Source organism: Nicotiana tabacum, chromosome 6, assembly GCF_000715075.1.
Source record: "Nicotiana tabacum cultivar K326 chromosome 6, ASM71507v2, whole genome shotgun sequence".
Lineage (NCBI taxonomy): Eukaryota > Viridiplantae > Streptophyta > Magnoliopsida > Solanales > Solanaceae > Nicotiana > Nicotiana tabacum.
Window position 1 is genome coordinate 160,135,612 of NC_134085.1, and position 16,230 is coordinate 160,151,841.

General features: G+C 35.5%; 1 protein-coding gene, 1 long non-coding RNA gene and 1 other non-coding gene across 6 annotated transcripts; 1 reads left to right on the plus strand and 2 right to left on the minus strand.

Moving 5' to 3' along the window:
* Positions 1–1,846: 1,846 nt before the first annotated feature.
* On the minus strand, positions 1,847–8,969 carry LOC107813919 (uncharacterized). Of its 4 annotated transcripts, XR_012710883.1 has the most exons (6): positions 8,632–8,969; positions 7,605–7,720; positions 4,368–4,524; positions 3,881–4,037; positions 3,349–3,508; positions 1,847–2,180 (listed from the first exon to the last, which is right to left on the minus strand). It is a non-coding gene; the product is annotated as an uncharacterized LOC107813919 (long non-coding RNA). The 4 variants fall into 4 exon arrangements; XR_012710884.1 differs by lacking the exon at positions 4,368–4,524 and having other exon boundaries at positions 3,349–3,511; positions 8,632–8,967; XR_012710882.1 differs by lacking the exon at positions 4,368–4,524 and having other exon boundaries at positions 8,632–8,966.
* Positions 8,970–12,059: 3,090 nt separating this feature from the next.
* LOC142182477 (small nucleolar RNA R71) lies at positions 12,060–12,164 on the minus strand. Its single transcript, XR_012711296.1, has one exon. It is a non-coding gene; the product is annotated as a small nucleolar RNA R71 (small nucleolar RNA).
* A 587-nt stretch (positions 12,165–12,751) lies between these two features.
* On the plus strand, positions 12,752–13,777 carry LOC142182138 (uncharacterized). The gene is made up of 2 exons (XM_075256116.1): positions 12,752–13,185; positions 13,240–13,777. Exons 1-2 carry the CDS (start codon positions 12,752–12,754, stop codon positions 13,775–13,777), a joined length of 972 nt encoding a protein of 323 aa, XP_075112217.1.
* Positions 13,778–16,230: the final 2,453 nt, after the last annotated feature.

A 16,230-nucleotide genomic window follows, 5' to 3' on the forward strand; every position in this document is an offset into this window, starting at 1 on the left:
TGAAAAATTCCCTTTTTTATTTCTTTTTCTCGTTTCGTCTAATCGGATTTTTAATTGGTTTGATTTTACTTTTTGATTTGGTGCGATTTTTTGGTTCGGTTTGATCACTTACTACTACCAGTGGCATGCATCGTGTTTGAAAGTATTGGATCTGCGGCATTTTGCGACTTAATGTTCCATTTGTCCAACTTATGGAATAGTATTTGACCTATATTTATTCAAAATACATAGTAAGATCATGTCAAAGTGTAGAATTACAATCAAACTAAATTTTAGTTCCAAGGGTGAGATACCTTTATATGTAACTTAATAATAAGATTTCACAACTTTCGCTCTCAAAGTATGAAGCTCCCGTTTGGCATAAAATTTGGGAGCTTTTTTACAAATTTTATTTTCAAATATTTGTTTGTTTACAAATTTTAACTATTTTTTAGCAAGTTTTAAAAACAAAATCTTCAAATCCCAAAAATATCTTTTCAAATAAAATGCATGTCCAAACACAATTTCAACTGTCAAAAATCAATTTTTATCTCATGTTTAAAAACTCATTTTTTTCAAGTTTTAACCAATCTATATCCAAACACTAGCTAAAACAATCAACACTGCCACAATTCAAGAATTAAAAAAAGCACGTTTTGAAGTCCAGGAATTGTAGTTCAAGTATAAAACTAAAAACCGACAATGTAAGACTCCAATATCCACAGAATCAACAAATGCCATTTTCGTCTTCTTTTTCACCATTGAACTGTCAACTGTGAGCATAATTTATTAATCCATTTCATAGTGGGAGGAGGCTAGAATTTTTTTTACATTTCCTTAGTAACTTAAGTGTCATTGTAAAAAATACTAGCATAATAACTAGTAATATCGGATTTTGGTTTTAAAAAGGTCCATCTTTAGTCGTACAAGTTAGAAATTAGTAACTTCTGCACTATTTTTGGCTTCAAAAGTGTATAAAATAAATAAAAAGCGATAAAAGCAGTAGAAGGAATTGGAAAAAAGGTAGTGTGTAAAGATCACCACTTCATTTTAACACTACCAAAGGAATGACAGTGTGCAAGTCATGGTAAACAAAACAAACGAATGAAAAAGTGAGAATATTTCATTTAAGTCTAGGCGTTCATTGTTCTTTGAGCGCAAATAGCATGTGATCCCTTGCTTTCGGAATATGAAGCTTAACTTACAACAAGATCAGAGCAATTGAACAGTATTCTAATTTAGAACTTAGAACCATAGGCATCCACAGGAGTAGGTTTTGGTTCATTATATATATTAGAGTCAAACCCATATCTTCAATCTTCAACCACTCTGCGATCATAAAATGTCAGCTTTTGATCCAAGTTACGTAGATCTGGGATTTTCGTTATTCATTTGGTTTAATATAAAACAAGCACACCTTGACAAAGTTCCAAACCAAAGGAAAAAACCAACATCTGATGACGACGAACTAGTTTGTGAAATGTCAAACAAAGAAGTGATTATGCCAAGTAACTTGCTGGTTTAGAATGAATACTATATCCAAGCCATCAACTATTTCCTTGAATAGGTAATCTTGAAAACTTAGGCCAAAGAATAAATCATTCACACAAATAGGTATTTCCGCTTTGTAGAATATGACATAGAATTGGCTGTTAGAAGGAGAAAACTTGACAGTTTAAGCATCACTTCACTAGTGCTTGTAGCATTTTTACACAACAAAAATTGATATAACAGTTAGTAGCGAACAAGATAGGACCTCAGTGGGAAAATACTTCAGCATTTAAATGCTGGTTCTTCTCCCCTGGCTAACACGGCTGCAGCCGTATGTTTGATGCTTGTGGAAGGGGAATCCTTAAAAAGTTATATATATTTTTAAATGCCATATATATTTTATATGAAATAACATTCATGAAAAATATGTTCAAATCCTCAAACATGAGATTGGATCTAGGGCATATCTAATATATCCCTAACTGGGGAACCCTTAAAAAGTTACACACGAATTAAATAGGACATCATTCTTCAGTTTTACAGACTGATTTCCGAAGAAAAGTAACATCATCCCTTCTTGTCGTAGGCAGCTATGTTTTGTGGTTCACATTCAGGACTAAATAGACGAACTAGCAAAGCTGTGCTTGAGCTCATAGAAATAGTCCCACAAGTCGCCCATCTAAGACTTCTAGGAACTGTGATTCTAGGACCTGTATTACCAAATGCATTATCAGAAAAGAATCGGCATGCATAATCAAGATAAAGTTTGAGTGACAATTAATTAAAGCAGCATGCCCTTCGGAGCTCAGTACTAATCAATATAGTCAAGGGAGATAGGATTGAGAGGAGAAAAGCACAAAGAATTGTAGAATGCAGGATATTGATGCAACAATCCTTTCATCTACTAAATCCAAAAGCCATTCCAGCAGTCAATCGACTACTTTGGTGATGCACAGAGATCAAAACTGAGAACATTAAATACATGAAACTCCCAAGTCCATAATATCCTGTTGATCTTTGTCTCTTGCTATTGCTGCATTTTAGAGCTTTTCTAGCATCAAAAGATCCAAATAATCAGAGCTCGCTAAGAACTGAACATGCCCTACTTATATGAAGAGCTCACCAAGTCCACTGTCCCTTCTCCCAGTCTCTCTCTTTCGGTTTGTCATCTTATTTAACCTTAGATAGTATTTCTTACATTATATTTTCATGCCTGAGCAGCAGACAAGCTCCCAAGCCCAACTCTGCTGCCAATCTCCCTATCTTTCCGACTCATTTGCCTCTACAGCAACATATTGCGCCAGTCTACTGAATACAAAAGGATTCATTAGGCCCATCATTACCCCAATAAATAGATGAAGATTACTATATTGTTTCACCCTAAAGAGTTTATAAGTTGAAGACGCAGCGCGGGAAGAAGGATACAAGGCAGAAACTCTTGGAGGAAGACATATAGCCTAGGAGAAGCAACTCTAAGCTTGAGAAAACTTTGCAAGTTAAACTAATGAAAAAAGAAGGTAAAAGAAACTCTCAACAACCCACTTGCGGAGCAACAAGCTCACGCAGCACTTCATCTTCAAAAATCAAATCTTACCTTTAAGTTCTCTTTCTCAAACCAACACACCTACAATTGGCAATAAGCCTTTTTAATACTTGATAAAGCAACCGCACTACTCAATATTTGGAGATCTATCAAACAAAAAAATCTTCTCAGTGTTTTAAATTTAGAGATCAAAACTTCATTTAGTGCATTCCTATTATCGTTTCATTCTTATATACTTGAGAGCTCTTGAATTTAAAAAAAGCTCCAAAAAATGAAAGAATGAGGATAAGCCATCAGGAGAGTAAAAACAGTCAAAGAAGAAATATTGAACAAACCATAGTGCAATCGGCAAAGAACCCAAAATCCTAATGCTCCACCAACTGAAAAAATGCCAGCTGTTTGTCTCATAAGCCTTGAGCAGGGTTTTGCATCTGATCTCATTAACTCTCCATCCGAATACCCGAGCATACGCCTCAAAGCCATTATCCAGAAGCCCTGCTAAAATACATAGTGTGTAAAGAATCTCATAAATTGATAGTGTGAATCTTTAAATGGAACGTAAGCCAATTACCTAAGGAAATTCTTATGAAACAAATTTCTATTTAGGAATCTAGCTTGTTTTACGTATGGCTAACAAATTCAGCAAAGAAACCAAAAGTGTTTCTTGAAAAAGAACCATGACTCAACAAATGAATTTTCCAATATAGTAAAGCTTAAATTTAGTAAAAGCTTATACTAATTAATCTAGTCAGTTGAGCAGCTTAAGTGTGGCATTTTCACAAACAAATTGATGGCATTATGTGAAACATTTTGCAGCTTAAGTGAGGCATTTTCACAAACAAATTGATGGCATTATGTGAAACATACTCAAAATCACCAATTCACAATTGAATCCGAAACAGGCGTGAGACGCTGTTGCAACTACTGAAGGAGAGATAAAATCAATTATTGTTCTCGAGTACAACACTTATGTCGGGGGAAGCAGGTATTCCTTCCAAACTTTTTGTTGTCTCGAAGCCTACAGCTGTAGAAGACTATCAAATGTTAAGTAGGGGAGAGAAGGGCCAATTCAACAAAACCCTTTCTGTTCTCTTATAATTACAGAAATACCCATCTCACTGCATTAAGTCTTTTTCTTTTACTAGATGGGATTGGCCCGTGCTTGCACGGGCAGCACGGGCCCAACTGTTTGCATTATACTGTATATAATATGCTGAACATGAACTATACATCTTAACAAAAGAAAAAGAGTTAGTTGCTCTCAGAAGTCTTCTTCTGCAACTTAGACCAGAATCAAAGACCAACACCTATATAATAACTCATTCCACCACAAAGTTACATCAAGGTGGTTTACTTTCTTGATGGCGCAAAGAGCAGCACCATAGCCACCAACACCAGCTTGAATAATAACCAAATCACAATCAAAAGCCTTTGAAGAAGTTCCAACAGGCATTAAAGAAGGAAGTAAAAAAGTGCACAAAGTACTCATTTATTCCTGTGACCCATTTTACCTGTCAAAGATAACATAAACGTTATGAAAAAATTTGGTGAGCTTTTCTATTTTTCTGTCTCTAACATCATATGCAAAAGGAAAAATTTACATGCTTTTGACATTCATACCTCTGAGTTTTCTAACAAAATTCTAGACAGCACTATAACAAGTTGAACTTACTTGAGAACATTTTCATAATTAGGAGGTTGTTTACTATCCTTAGCACAGCTAAGAAACTCTAGTAAATTTAAAACAGTACATGCGAAACAGAAGAACAAAAGTGAAGTTCTTGATAAGCAGCAAGAATACATCATACCCATACTTTATCAGCAGAAACACTTAAATTGCCATGAATTGTATTTTACGTAGGAAATTCTGGAGATATGGGGTTAAGCAAGAGTCGACTTGACAAAGAGAATTTTCAGTAAGCACGAAAGTGATATTATCACATTTTTAAGAAAAAACCGATTACTTTGACTTTTGAGGCAGCACAGATATTTATGTGAGATGCAATCAAGCATCCATCTTATTTGAAGTGAAATTTATCAACTATAAATATCTGATTTGAAATGAAAAAAGATTCATACACAGAGGATATTAACCGTTAATATATGCTGAAATTGTAATTTTTCAGAAAAGAATTCGACCTTTTAGAGCAGATATGTTCCTCTGTAAATTAACAGTAAAAAAAAACTAAAAAATAAATTACAACAAAAATAGGCTTCTGGACAACTAAAAATTTTACACAAACATTGAAATTTCTTACCTAGGATGTTGCAAATTTGCTTTTGATTACAGATCAACTGAATATCGTTATAGATTGGATTGTAATAGCCAAAATACTGACTGAAAAAAGGGGATTGATCTTGCTGTCAAAGCAAAAACTTCTGAAAAATCTAAATGAAGTGTGTGATTTGTAGTGCAGAGTATGCCAACATTGTATTCGATTGGAGCAAAGGAAAGAATTGTCCAGATACTTTATTTTCTTTTTTTTTTCTTTCAGAATATAGATACTTCTCTTAGCTAGAAAGAAATTAGATGTACTAAATCAAAGCCATAGACTAATGTCAACAAATATGCTATGTTTTCATTGAACAATTTAGAATTGAAGAAATAGGAAGCTTGTCGTTATGCATAGTAGCATTCAAGTCTCACGTCAAAAACAACAAGTAATAAATCCAGTATTATGAATAAGTCATACCAATATAACTAATGACTTTTACAGAAATGTATGTAGTAACAGTACATAGAAAAGAGGGTAAACCTTATAGTTAGGACAAAGACTTCAGAGAGAAGTGAAAAGATATTTTTAGTAATGTTAAGATGAAATTGGTCATCTGAATTTGAACAGATAAGAACTCAAAATGACTTGTAAAAAAACAGTACAATGAAAGTTGTAAACTGAAAACTCATACTCACAACTGGACAGACGCATTGTGTCCTAATAAAAGTCCAATTGACGCTATTAAGGGAGAGTTAATAAGCTTTACTTCACAGTGCTTTAAGAACTTTACTGGCTGAACATGAATCTCCTGTGTTTTCTTTCATATTTCACGACTTAAGAAACCAAAGAGGGGAAAAATAAAAGTTAATTCAGTCGCTCCAACCAACGCGCACCGTCTATGCAATCCAAATTAACAACGTGCCACAAATTAAATTAAATCCAATTATATTAGTCAGTTAGCTAAGAAGTGTTAAATTTTGTTGCAAATATCCGGTAAGCCGGTACTCATTGTAGGCTTATAGAATGAGAGACGAAAAGTTACGCGCAACTAAATATACATTCAAAGTGTTCAGTTTCCTACACTTGTTAATATTTTATGCAACATGTAAAGTTTAAAAATATATATTATTGTAGTCAAATAATTATGCGCACAACGTCCATTCTCATACCCAAATTATACTCCTTTCAATTTTTTGTTCACTGCCTTTTACATCTATATTGGCTGTTCTGCATTTTCAAGAATATATGTCACGATAACATAGTTTGTTAACTACTAGAAAGGACTTAAAATGATCAACTACTTGTACCTTTGGTATATATAATTGTAGAAAATTTTGGTTAACTTATCAGGCAGTAAACATCCTATTCATTTGAAAACCTATTCCTACCAAATAACCAGATTTAAAACAGCAAACAGCAAAAACAGAAATAAAAAAAAAAAAAAAAAAAAAAGAAGAAGGTAGTTTTCACGAAAGTCATTCAAAATTTTGAGACCTCTTTTAGTAGAGTATCACGAAACTACCAAGTAGCTGATGTAACATCTGTGCAAATATGATTCATGAATCGAGTTTTTTTTTTTTTTTTTTTTTTGCTAAAATGAATCGAGTTATTAACACAGTAATTTAATCCCTTAATCACAGTCAATTCTTATCTTTTCCCTTTATAATTTCGTCAAGCTTGTTGAGCGAATGGAAAGGATCAGTTGAATATTAAAGCTAAGCTCATATTATACAGGAGTAGTTTTTTCTCCTGCTAGAGTGTTCACCATTTTCCAAATAAACCACCTTAAAGTATATGTTCCGGGGCACTAAGTTATTAAATAAAGGAAATTCAATAAATTATAGACCCCTATTCAGTGTAAACCAGCAAATAAGAGGACGCCATGCCCCTCTCTGCCTCTACCAGCAAGCTTTGAACTATCTAACCAAAATGCGAATAAAATAAGCATATGTAGAGTACCAAAAAATATTATTGCTTCTAGAGTAGCAGTTCTTTCCCAATTAGATGCGGTTGCGTAGAAAAGCAACATCACATATACTAAACAGGTTGCCCGCTCTAAACCACCAACATCCCCAATTCTTATTATCAGTAGGTTATTTATCTGCAACACCACAATACAGTATAAGAGACAAATCTCTCAGTTAAAGTTATAATCTCGGTGGATTAACTATTAACTATGAGATGAAGGTCAATAAGAGGTTATTTCCGAGAAGCTTATTTTCTTCTTATAATTTAAGAAGGAATTATTCTATTTAAATTTCAGATTCCAACAAAGGAGGCCTATATAACCAGATACTTCCATTGTCAAGAAATCTTCACAAACTCACAATGTAGGCAATAAAAGATAGGCTTCAGTTTTCAACTTAGATGCAAACCTTTATCAAGGGAATAAGAGGAAGTTGAATAATGTCGGATAACAGCCAGGATTTGCAACCAGACGTGCACTTGTATTTCTCTCCTCGAAATCTGTCAAGCCATAGACTGCTTCTTGCTGCATCAATCGAAAGAATACTCATTCAAACTGCTGAGCTTATATTGGCCACAAGGAGATACTCAATTGGAGGAAAACTAATGAAAGAATTCTCTCATTCCGCGTATGATACACCAAATTTTCTGGTTAGGATTCTGGTTGTAAATCTTCATGTAACACCATATATTTGTATCAAACATGAAGTTCCTTTTTTTTCATTTTTCTGACAACAAATCCAGCATGCTGCAACAAACCCCAACTATAGGCAGATCAAAATGAACACATAAACAACTGAATGAATGCTTTGGAAGTTAATTATCTTAAAGTCCTGCACAAGTTTCAGACTGACGAAGAAATTCCTAAATTACTCAGATAGTTTAACCGGATAAGGCAAATTAGAGTACAAAGTAAGACTCTTATTTAGAATTACTAACGACAAATTTTAAATAAAAGAAAACAAAAACTGTCGACGACATATATCTTTAAACCTGACGACTCAATTACACAGTTGCAATGCCAATATCATACAAATCTAAACTATGCGGGAAGTGTAATGTTTGGAGTTACCATTCTTAACCACAGAACAACTAAAATCAACCAAACTATCATCAGAGAAAAGCGAATCGGAATTAGAAACACAAATTTAGGGCTTTTCTAATTGGAGTTACCAACTCACATCTCTAATTAGAAATAAGCTTTGAGTAGGTTCTCTAAGTAGAAGATTAGTTGAATTTCAGGCTTAGCAGTGGGAAAAAGCCAAATAAATTAGGTTTAAAATCCAATTTTACAGCTCAAAATTAAAAGATATGCCACATTCTTCTGGACACAACTTGCATGTGCAGAAAAGACAACAGAAGGCAGAGAATTTTAGAAATAACCGGGACAATAAAATATGAAACAATGACAAAGAACAGTACGTAGTGGAATCTAACCAATTCAGGTGTGGAAACCAAGCCAACCACAGAATTTGTTAATCTGTGAATTTCCTTATTTTAGCAAGAAAGACAGTGCAGAACGAAAGTCAGTGAAGTAGGTTTCCGAAGTTGATGATGTCCAAAGTAGCAGCAAAATCGGTGCAGTTCAGATTAAAAAATCTGAAGATGAAACAGAGACAGAAAAAGGATGAACAAAGGGAGACGGAAGCAGATTATTCGCTGGGAGATAGAAAGAAATCTGAAAATGAAGCAGAGAAAGAAAAAGGATGAACAGACGGATGGATTAATCGCATACGAGCATACGCATTTTTAAGTGCTGAAAACTGGTTTTTTTAAGATAATTATTTAGGTGTTTAGATAGAAGTGCTCAAATAATAATTTGGTAGAAAAGTGCAAGATAATTTATTCTTTGATTAAAATAATTAAAATATCCTTAAAATTTAATAAAATACTATAAATTAAAAAGAATGAATACGAATGTGGAATGAAAAGAAAGTTAGAAAATTTATTTTGGAAAAAATATTTCATGAATTAGAAAATATAATTAAGGATAAACTAATAAAAGGTTTTGGTCAAATTAAAAGTGTTTATAAGCTAAAACGCCATAAGTTGGTCATCAATTTATGATTTATGGCTGATTTTAGCTTATAAGCACTTGGCTTATAAGCACTTTGGGTGTTTACCAAACGCGTAAATAAGCCAAAAAATACTTATAAGCCAATTTGACCAGCTTATAAGCTTAGCCAAACACCATCTATATCCCACCACCCATCAGAGTTACTGTATACGTGTTAGCTATTAGAAAAATTATAAAAAAACTAAAGTAGCCCTGGGGAAGCAGGCATGACGACCCTGACCTGCTTCCAAACGGCTTCTATATATTTTCTTTTTAGAGATTTTACCTATATATACTACATTAGAAACTTATTTATCCTTACTGTTTAGGTTTTAACTTAATTACAAGTTGATATACAATTTACCAATTATATACAAATTAGTATTAATGAATATCCCATTATATTAGGAATTGAATAGGGAATTCCCTCTTCGCTCTCTCTCTTTGATCTCTCTGTCTCTCTATCAGTATTCTTATATTAATATCTTCACGTGGATTAACTGAAGAAATGATAATAATGTTAAGTGAAAAAAAAGAGAAAACATTAGTACCTAGAAAAGTTCTTGTTTCAGATCCTATGAAAATGAGGAAATAAATAAGAAAGAAATTAACTTTGATGAAGAGAATCATTTTAGTTATCATTCTTTTAGATTTTTTGAATCAATAAACAAAATAAATTAATTAGAAGTGATGATAGGCTATAATTACGTATTTTAGTCGATTATTACACTCTAATTTACTGCACTTTAGTTGAGTTTGCCCTTTAATCACTAATGTTTTGCACTAACGATGTGTTTTATGCCTTGTAGGAGTGATTCCGAGCTATATAGATGTTATGAAATGAATTCAAGTGATTTGAAGCTTTGAAGTCTGAGTAAAAGCCCAAGTAATTAAGTCGGGATCGTGTCAGGGGTCAACTTGATAGTTAAGAATAAACGAAGACTCGAGAGGGCATATTGCGCACTGTCTAGTAAAATACACATAACTTTTTTCTCAGAACTCCTTTTTGGCTCAACAATATATGGTTGGAAACCTAACTCAAAAGTCTACAACTTTCATGTTTTAAGTTTTTCCAAATTCTAAACAGAACAGGACGAAACGCGTGAGATTTGAGCCAACACGAACGAAACCGGGAAAAAGGACCAGTTGGGTGCCACAGGTAGTGCCTGGCGCCACCTGTGGCGCCAAAAACAATATGCACAAATAATGGGGCGCCTGGCGCCGGGCTGGGCGTTGGTGACGTGAAATGTGTCCTATTTTGCCCGGGACAAGTTTATTTCGGCCCAAGACCTACCCAACTGATATAAAAGCAAGACTAAACCTATTTTTGAGGGAGGAGACGCCACTTTGGAGTAGAGATACACACGGGATCGTGAGGAAGCGAATAATTCTCAGTTTTGTTCATCTTTTTCTAGTATTTCCAATTGATTCAACACTTATGCAATTGTTTGATTACATCATGAATGGCTAAACACCCATTGTTCTGGGGTTGTGATTTAGCCATGAATATTGTTGTTTGATATTGACTTGACCTTGATTATAATTCACTCAATATATGGTTGTTTCTTCAATTCTGTGTTTAATTGCTTAATTGTCTGGCCAGCAGTTAGGTTCTATTTACTATCTATGTTATGCTTGGGAAAGCCGTGTTTAGATTAGAGAAGAATTGAAGAGAGCATGATCTTAACCCTTAGGGGAGCGGATTTGTAGTTAGGATAGGAATATACCTGGTCACCGTGCTTAATTTAATATCGTGATCTTAATGCGTTCTTAATAAATTGATTTCATAGGAATATAAGCGTTAATCTATTGAGAATAGGTGAGTAGTACTTCGGGAGAAGGCTATGAGAGCATTTATCGATAAATTAGCAACCATGAGTGAATTATATGAAAGGGGGAGTTAATTAGAACACAATACAAATGGTGAATCGATCACAACTCTGGAATATTTGTCTCTACTGAATACACAACAATCAATTCGTTATTTGATAACTTAGTTATTATTTAGAATTGTAGTATAATATAATCATATTATCGGACTTTGATTTTAGCTGGATTGAATAACAATTTGAGTGATTAAGTGAGTAGTTTACACAAGTCTTTGTGGGTTCGACACTCAACTTATCATTATATTACTTATCGACCACGTATACTTGCGTATGCGTTTGGAAGCAACAAGTTTTTGGCGTCATTGTCGGGGACTTGAATATTAAGTACTTGCTAGTTTTTGCTTTAATTGTTTATTTAGTCTAGTCTAACGTTACTTGATTGTTGCTCAGATCTCAGGAACTTTGATTGAATGCGTAGGGTCAGAAGCCAGGACCGACTTCAAGGCTTTGATCCTGAACCTGAGAGAACATTTCACAGGAGGTTGAGGGAAGCAAGGGACACGAATAATATTTAGGCACTTGTTCAATTTCCTGTGGACATGGCAGAGGAGTAACCCATGGCTGTTCAGGAGGTGGCGATGCCCAGCATTGCTAATGTCACCTCCAGTATAGTGAAGCCCAGGATCACTGCGCACTTTGAGCTGAAACAGAGCATGATCCAGTTACTTCATGCAAACGGGCAATTTATGGGTCTTCCACACGAGGATCCATAGTAGCATATTCTGAACTTCTTGGAGATTAGTGATACTTATATCACTAACGGGGTCACTCCAGATTGTGTGAGGCTCACACTTTTTCCATTCTCTCTGTTGGGCGAGGCTAAGCGATGGCTAAAGGCAGAACCAACTAATTCCATTACATCATGGAATGATTTGGCAAGAAAATTTCTGGCAAGGTTCTTTCCTTCAGGCAAAACTGCAAAGATCAGAAGTGAGATAGTGGCCTTCAAACAGAAAGCGGGAGAATCTTTATACTCAGCTTGGGAAAGGTTCAAGGGGCTACTCAGAGATTGTCCTCATCATAATCAGACGAATGAAGTGTTAGCTCACACGTTCATAGAAGTGCTACATTCTGAAACAAAGATCGTGGTAGATGCTGCAGCAGGGGGTCAAGTGTTGGAGAAAATCTTTGACGAGATATATGCATTATTGAACAAATTCTCCAAGAGCAATCCGGATTGGCAAGGGGAGATGGGCAGACACACAGTGCAAAAGTCTGCAGGGGTTCTTGAGTTAGATGTCGTCTTAGCATTATCAACGCAGATTGCTACACTGACCAATCAAGTCAACCAGATGAACTTGAGTATCAACAAGCAACAGGTACAACAAGTTCAAATATTTTGTGAAGTATGTGGAGAGGGTCACATGAGCAATATATGCCCAGTAAATCCAGAGTCGGTATATTTTGTGGGTAATGCAAATAGGGGCCAAACAAACCAATATGGGAACACTTACAATCCCAACTGGAGGAACCACCCAAACTTCTCTTGGGGTGGAAACCAGGGCACTCAGAATCAATACAGGCCTCAAGCACCTCAACAGCAATATAGACCACCTCAGGTTGAACAACAAACGAGTCCTACAAGTCACCTTGAAGACATGTTGAAAAAGTGATGGCTGAACAGCAAGCCCTCTCTAAGAAAGTGATGGCTGAACAACAAGCCCTCACCACAACAGTGAGAAATTTGGAGCATCAAATGGGACAGCTTGCCAGTGCTCAAAACACTAGACCAGCTGGAGCTCTTCCAAGTGATACTGAGCCCAATCCTAAAGCTCAAGTCAATGCGGTTACCTTGAGAAATGGAAGAGCCCTAGAAGAAATTCCAAAGAAAAAGAAGAATACAGATCATCCTGAAGGAGAATTAGCTCTCCAGCCAGTTGAGGGGAATGAGAAAGATGATAAAGGACCCAAGCCAGTAATTGAGACTAGGCCACCGCCTTCGTTTCCACAAAGACTACAGAAGCAAAAAGATGATGCCAAGTACAAGAAATTCCTAGATATTTTGAGCCAAGTGAGCGTGAATCTGCCTTTGGTGGAAATTTTGCAGTAAGTGCCTAAGTATGCAAGGTATCTCAAAGATATTGTGGCAAACAAACGAAGACATGCAGAGTTTGAAACAGTTTCACTTACTGAAGAGTGTAGTGCCAGAGTTCAGAGTAAACTTCCTCCTATGTTGAAGGATCCTGGGAGTTTCACAATTCCTTTGTCTCTTGGAAAACAAGAAGTTGGTAGAGCCTTGTGTGATGTAGGGGCCAGTATAAATTTGATGTCATCCTCTTTGTTCAAGCAATTCGGATTGGGGGCGCTTAGACCTACTACAATCACTTTACAGCTAGCAGATAGGTCATTAGTCATGCCCGAAGAAATTATTGAGGATGTGTTAGTTCAAGTGGAAAAGTTTATTCTTCCTGCTGATTTTATTGTTCTCAATTACGAGGCAGATGAGGAAGTGCCCATTATTTTGGGGCGACCATTCTTAGCTACTGGTGGAGCAATTATTGATGTGAGAGCAGGGAAGTTAAAAATGAGAGTTGACGATGAGGAGGTCACTTTTAATGTGTACAAGGCACTTAAGCTTCCTAAGCATTATGAGGACTTGTGCATGATTACTGTGGTAGAATCGAAGGGGATAAAGTAGAGTCCTTATGTGAATTATAGTGATCCAAATGGGACAACTGAGTTAAAGGAGGTGGTATTTCCAGCTGTGCGTGTTAAGATGATTGAGAAAAGAGCCAGAGATGAAAGAGGAGACCTTCTGAGAGCGCGCAAAAAGGCTAGAATTCATGCGAGAAAGAAGAAGAGAAAGCGCCCAACCTGAGCAGAGTAGCAGAGTCGTGCCACGACTATAATAATGCACTTGTTGGGAGGCAACCCAACCTGTGTATCTTTTATCTATTGATTATTTCTTTTTACTGTGTTTTGTGTTTTTTTTTTTGCAGAGTAGGGGAAGTCTGAGTACCCAAAATTGAAGCCGAGGAGCATGTTTGAGCTTAAGTATGGGGTCGTCCCGACCCTTAATATTGAGGATCATGTCCGAGCTAGGCCTGAGAGGGCCTCAGGGAGTATTTCTCACTCTTATTTTAATATTTCTCTATGATCATGCATCGAGGACTATACATAATATAAGTGTGGGGTGGGGAAACTACTTTCTGAAGTGTAATTGTATAAAACTATTTTTTTATTTAGTTTTTCTTTTAGAATTCGTAGTAGACATAGTTTAGGTTAAAAAAAGGAAATAAAAAAAAAAAAAAAAAATAAAAACGAAAATTGAAAAAAATTAGAAAAAGTTCAGATTTTCCCCGACGATGGATCTTTTGGACAATTTTCTTGAGGGATAAAAGTCCGATTTAAAAATACCAAAAAGATTTTTTTTTAATTTTATTTTTATAGCTAGATAGTATTCCTTGGTTTTTCTTTAGGCACCGGTTCTTTTCCAAGGATGTAGCTCGAACCGGACACTTTTAATTTTTTTTTAGGAGTAGTTTAGGAAGAAACTGAGTCGTTTTGAGATACTCACTGGCATGGTTGATGTTGGCACATTAGGCTATGACATACATTCTGTTTTTCTGTGTATTTGGTTTGAATTGTAAAGCCTAAGTAAAGTAAATAGCCTGTTTTGTGACGCCTTTTCTCAGTTGTCTGACTTGTATGCCGCATAGTGCAATGTTGCTTAAATTTCTCATTTATTTGTGCTTGCTTGACTTGAGAGTTGAACATAACCGTCTTGATTGAGTCATGTGCAACGTGTGTGTGAGGATTCGTGATTTTTTGTGTTATCCTGTGTAGTCTAGAACTTGCCTCGTGTGTTAATTGAAGCGAAATTATGAGTTGTTCTAATCTAGGAGATGATGTAGGCATTTTTCTTGCTTGATCATAGATGTGCTTGTCACATAAAACTAAAAATTTTCGTTGCTAGCCCCTTTGAGCCTATAGACCTTTCTTTTGGCACCCACATACAAGTCATACCCCTATTTTGTTCTTAATTTGATATTGATTGAACCTTTACCTCCTAAGGCACTTAGTCGCTAAAAGAAGTAAGGTGAGATATTGAGGAGTAGTTTTCGAGTGGAAACATGGAAGGGCTCGTTGGTGCACTAAAGTTGAAATCAAAAGTCACTATCCGATGAACTTTAATGTATGGAGTGTGTGAAGAAAAAAAAAAGAGAGAAAGGAAAAGAAAAATTGCAAGAAAAGAGAGAAAAAAGATATGATAGTTCAAATAATATAGAAAAATACACACCTCCAGTCCTAATTGATTTGTGCTAGTGACAAAATAGAGAAGTGCTTAAGTGAAAAGAGGGCTATGTTGTATATGACAAGTGATTTGGTTGAGAAGAATATGTGCTTGAAGTGTAAATGTAGTGTATTAAAGTGTTTAGGAGGGTGAGTCACTATTTCTAAATATATTCTACCCGTCCCTTAGCCTACATTACAACCTAAAAGTCCTAATTGATCCTAGATTTGGCTAGCTTAAATTAGTGGAGATATACACTACGGGCAAGCTTATGGAATAACCACGGGATGCATATGAATTCTTTGTGAGAGTGAGCGAATTTTGTTCAATTGTGTGATGTCCTTAAATTATGTTCAATAGCATATTTGAATGTGTGGACCAATTTATATTCACTCTCAATTTGTTGGTGAGGGCACATGATCTCATGAATGATTGATAATGTTGTAAACTTTCTTGTTGGGTAAGTGCATAAATTGAGGGTACTTAATGGTTGCAAGTCGGCTTGTGAGGTTGGGTGGTGACAATTAGGTTATTGGAAATTATTGAATTGAAATATTATACTTAGGCTTGCTTAAACGGGAAGAATGTAAATTTTTGTGTGTTCATGCTTGTGTGCCGGTATTGATCATAGTCAAGGGTATAGTGTGTGGTTAAAAGTTAAAGTGCTCCTTTATAATTGATACTTGTACGTAGTTGGGGTTTTTTATTAGATAGTCCTATTGTTCGAGGACGAGCAACGTTTAAGTATGGGGTGTTGATGATAGGCTATAATTATGTATTTTAGTCGACTATTACACTCTAATTTACTACACTTTAGTTGAGTTTGCGCTTTAATCGCTAATGTTTTGCACTAACGA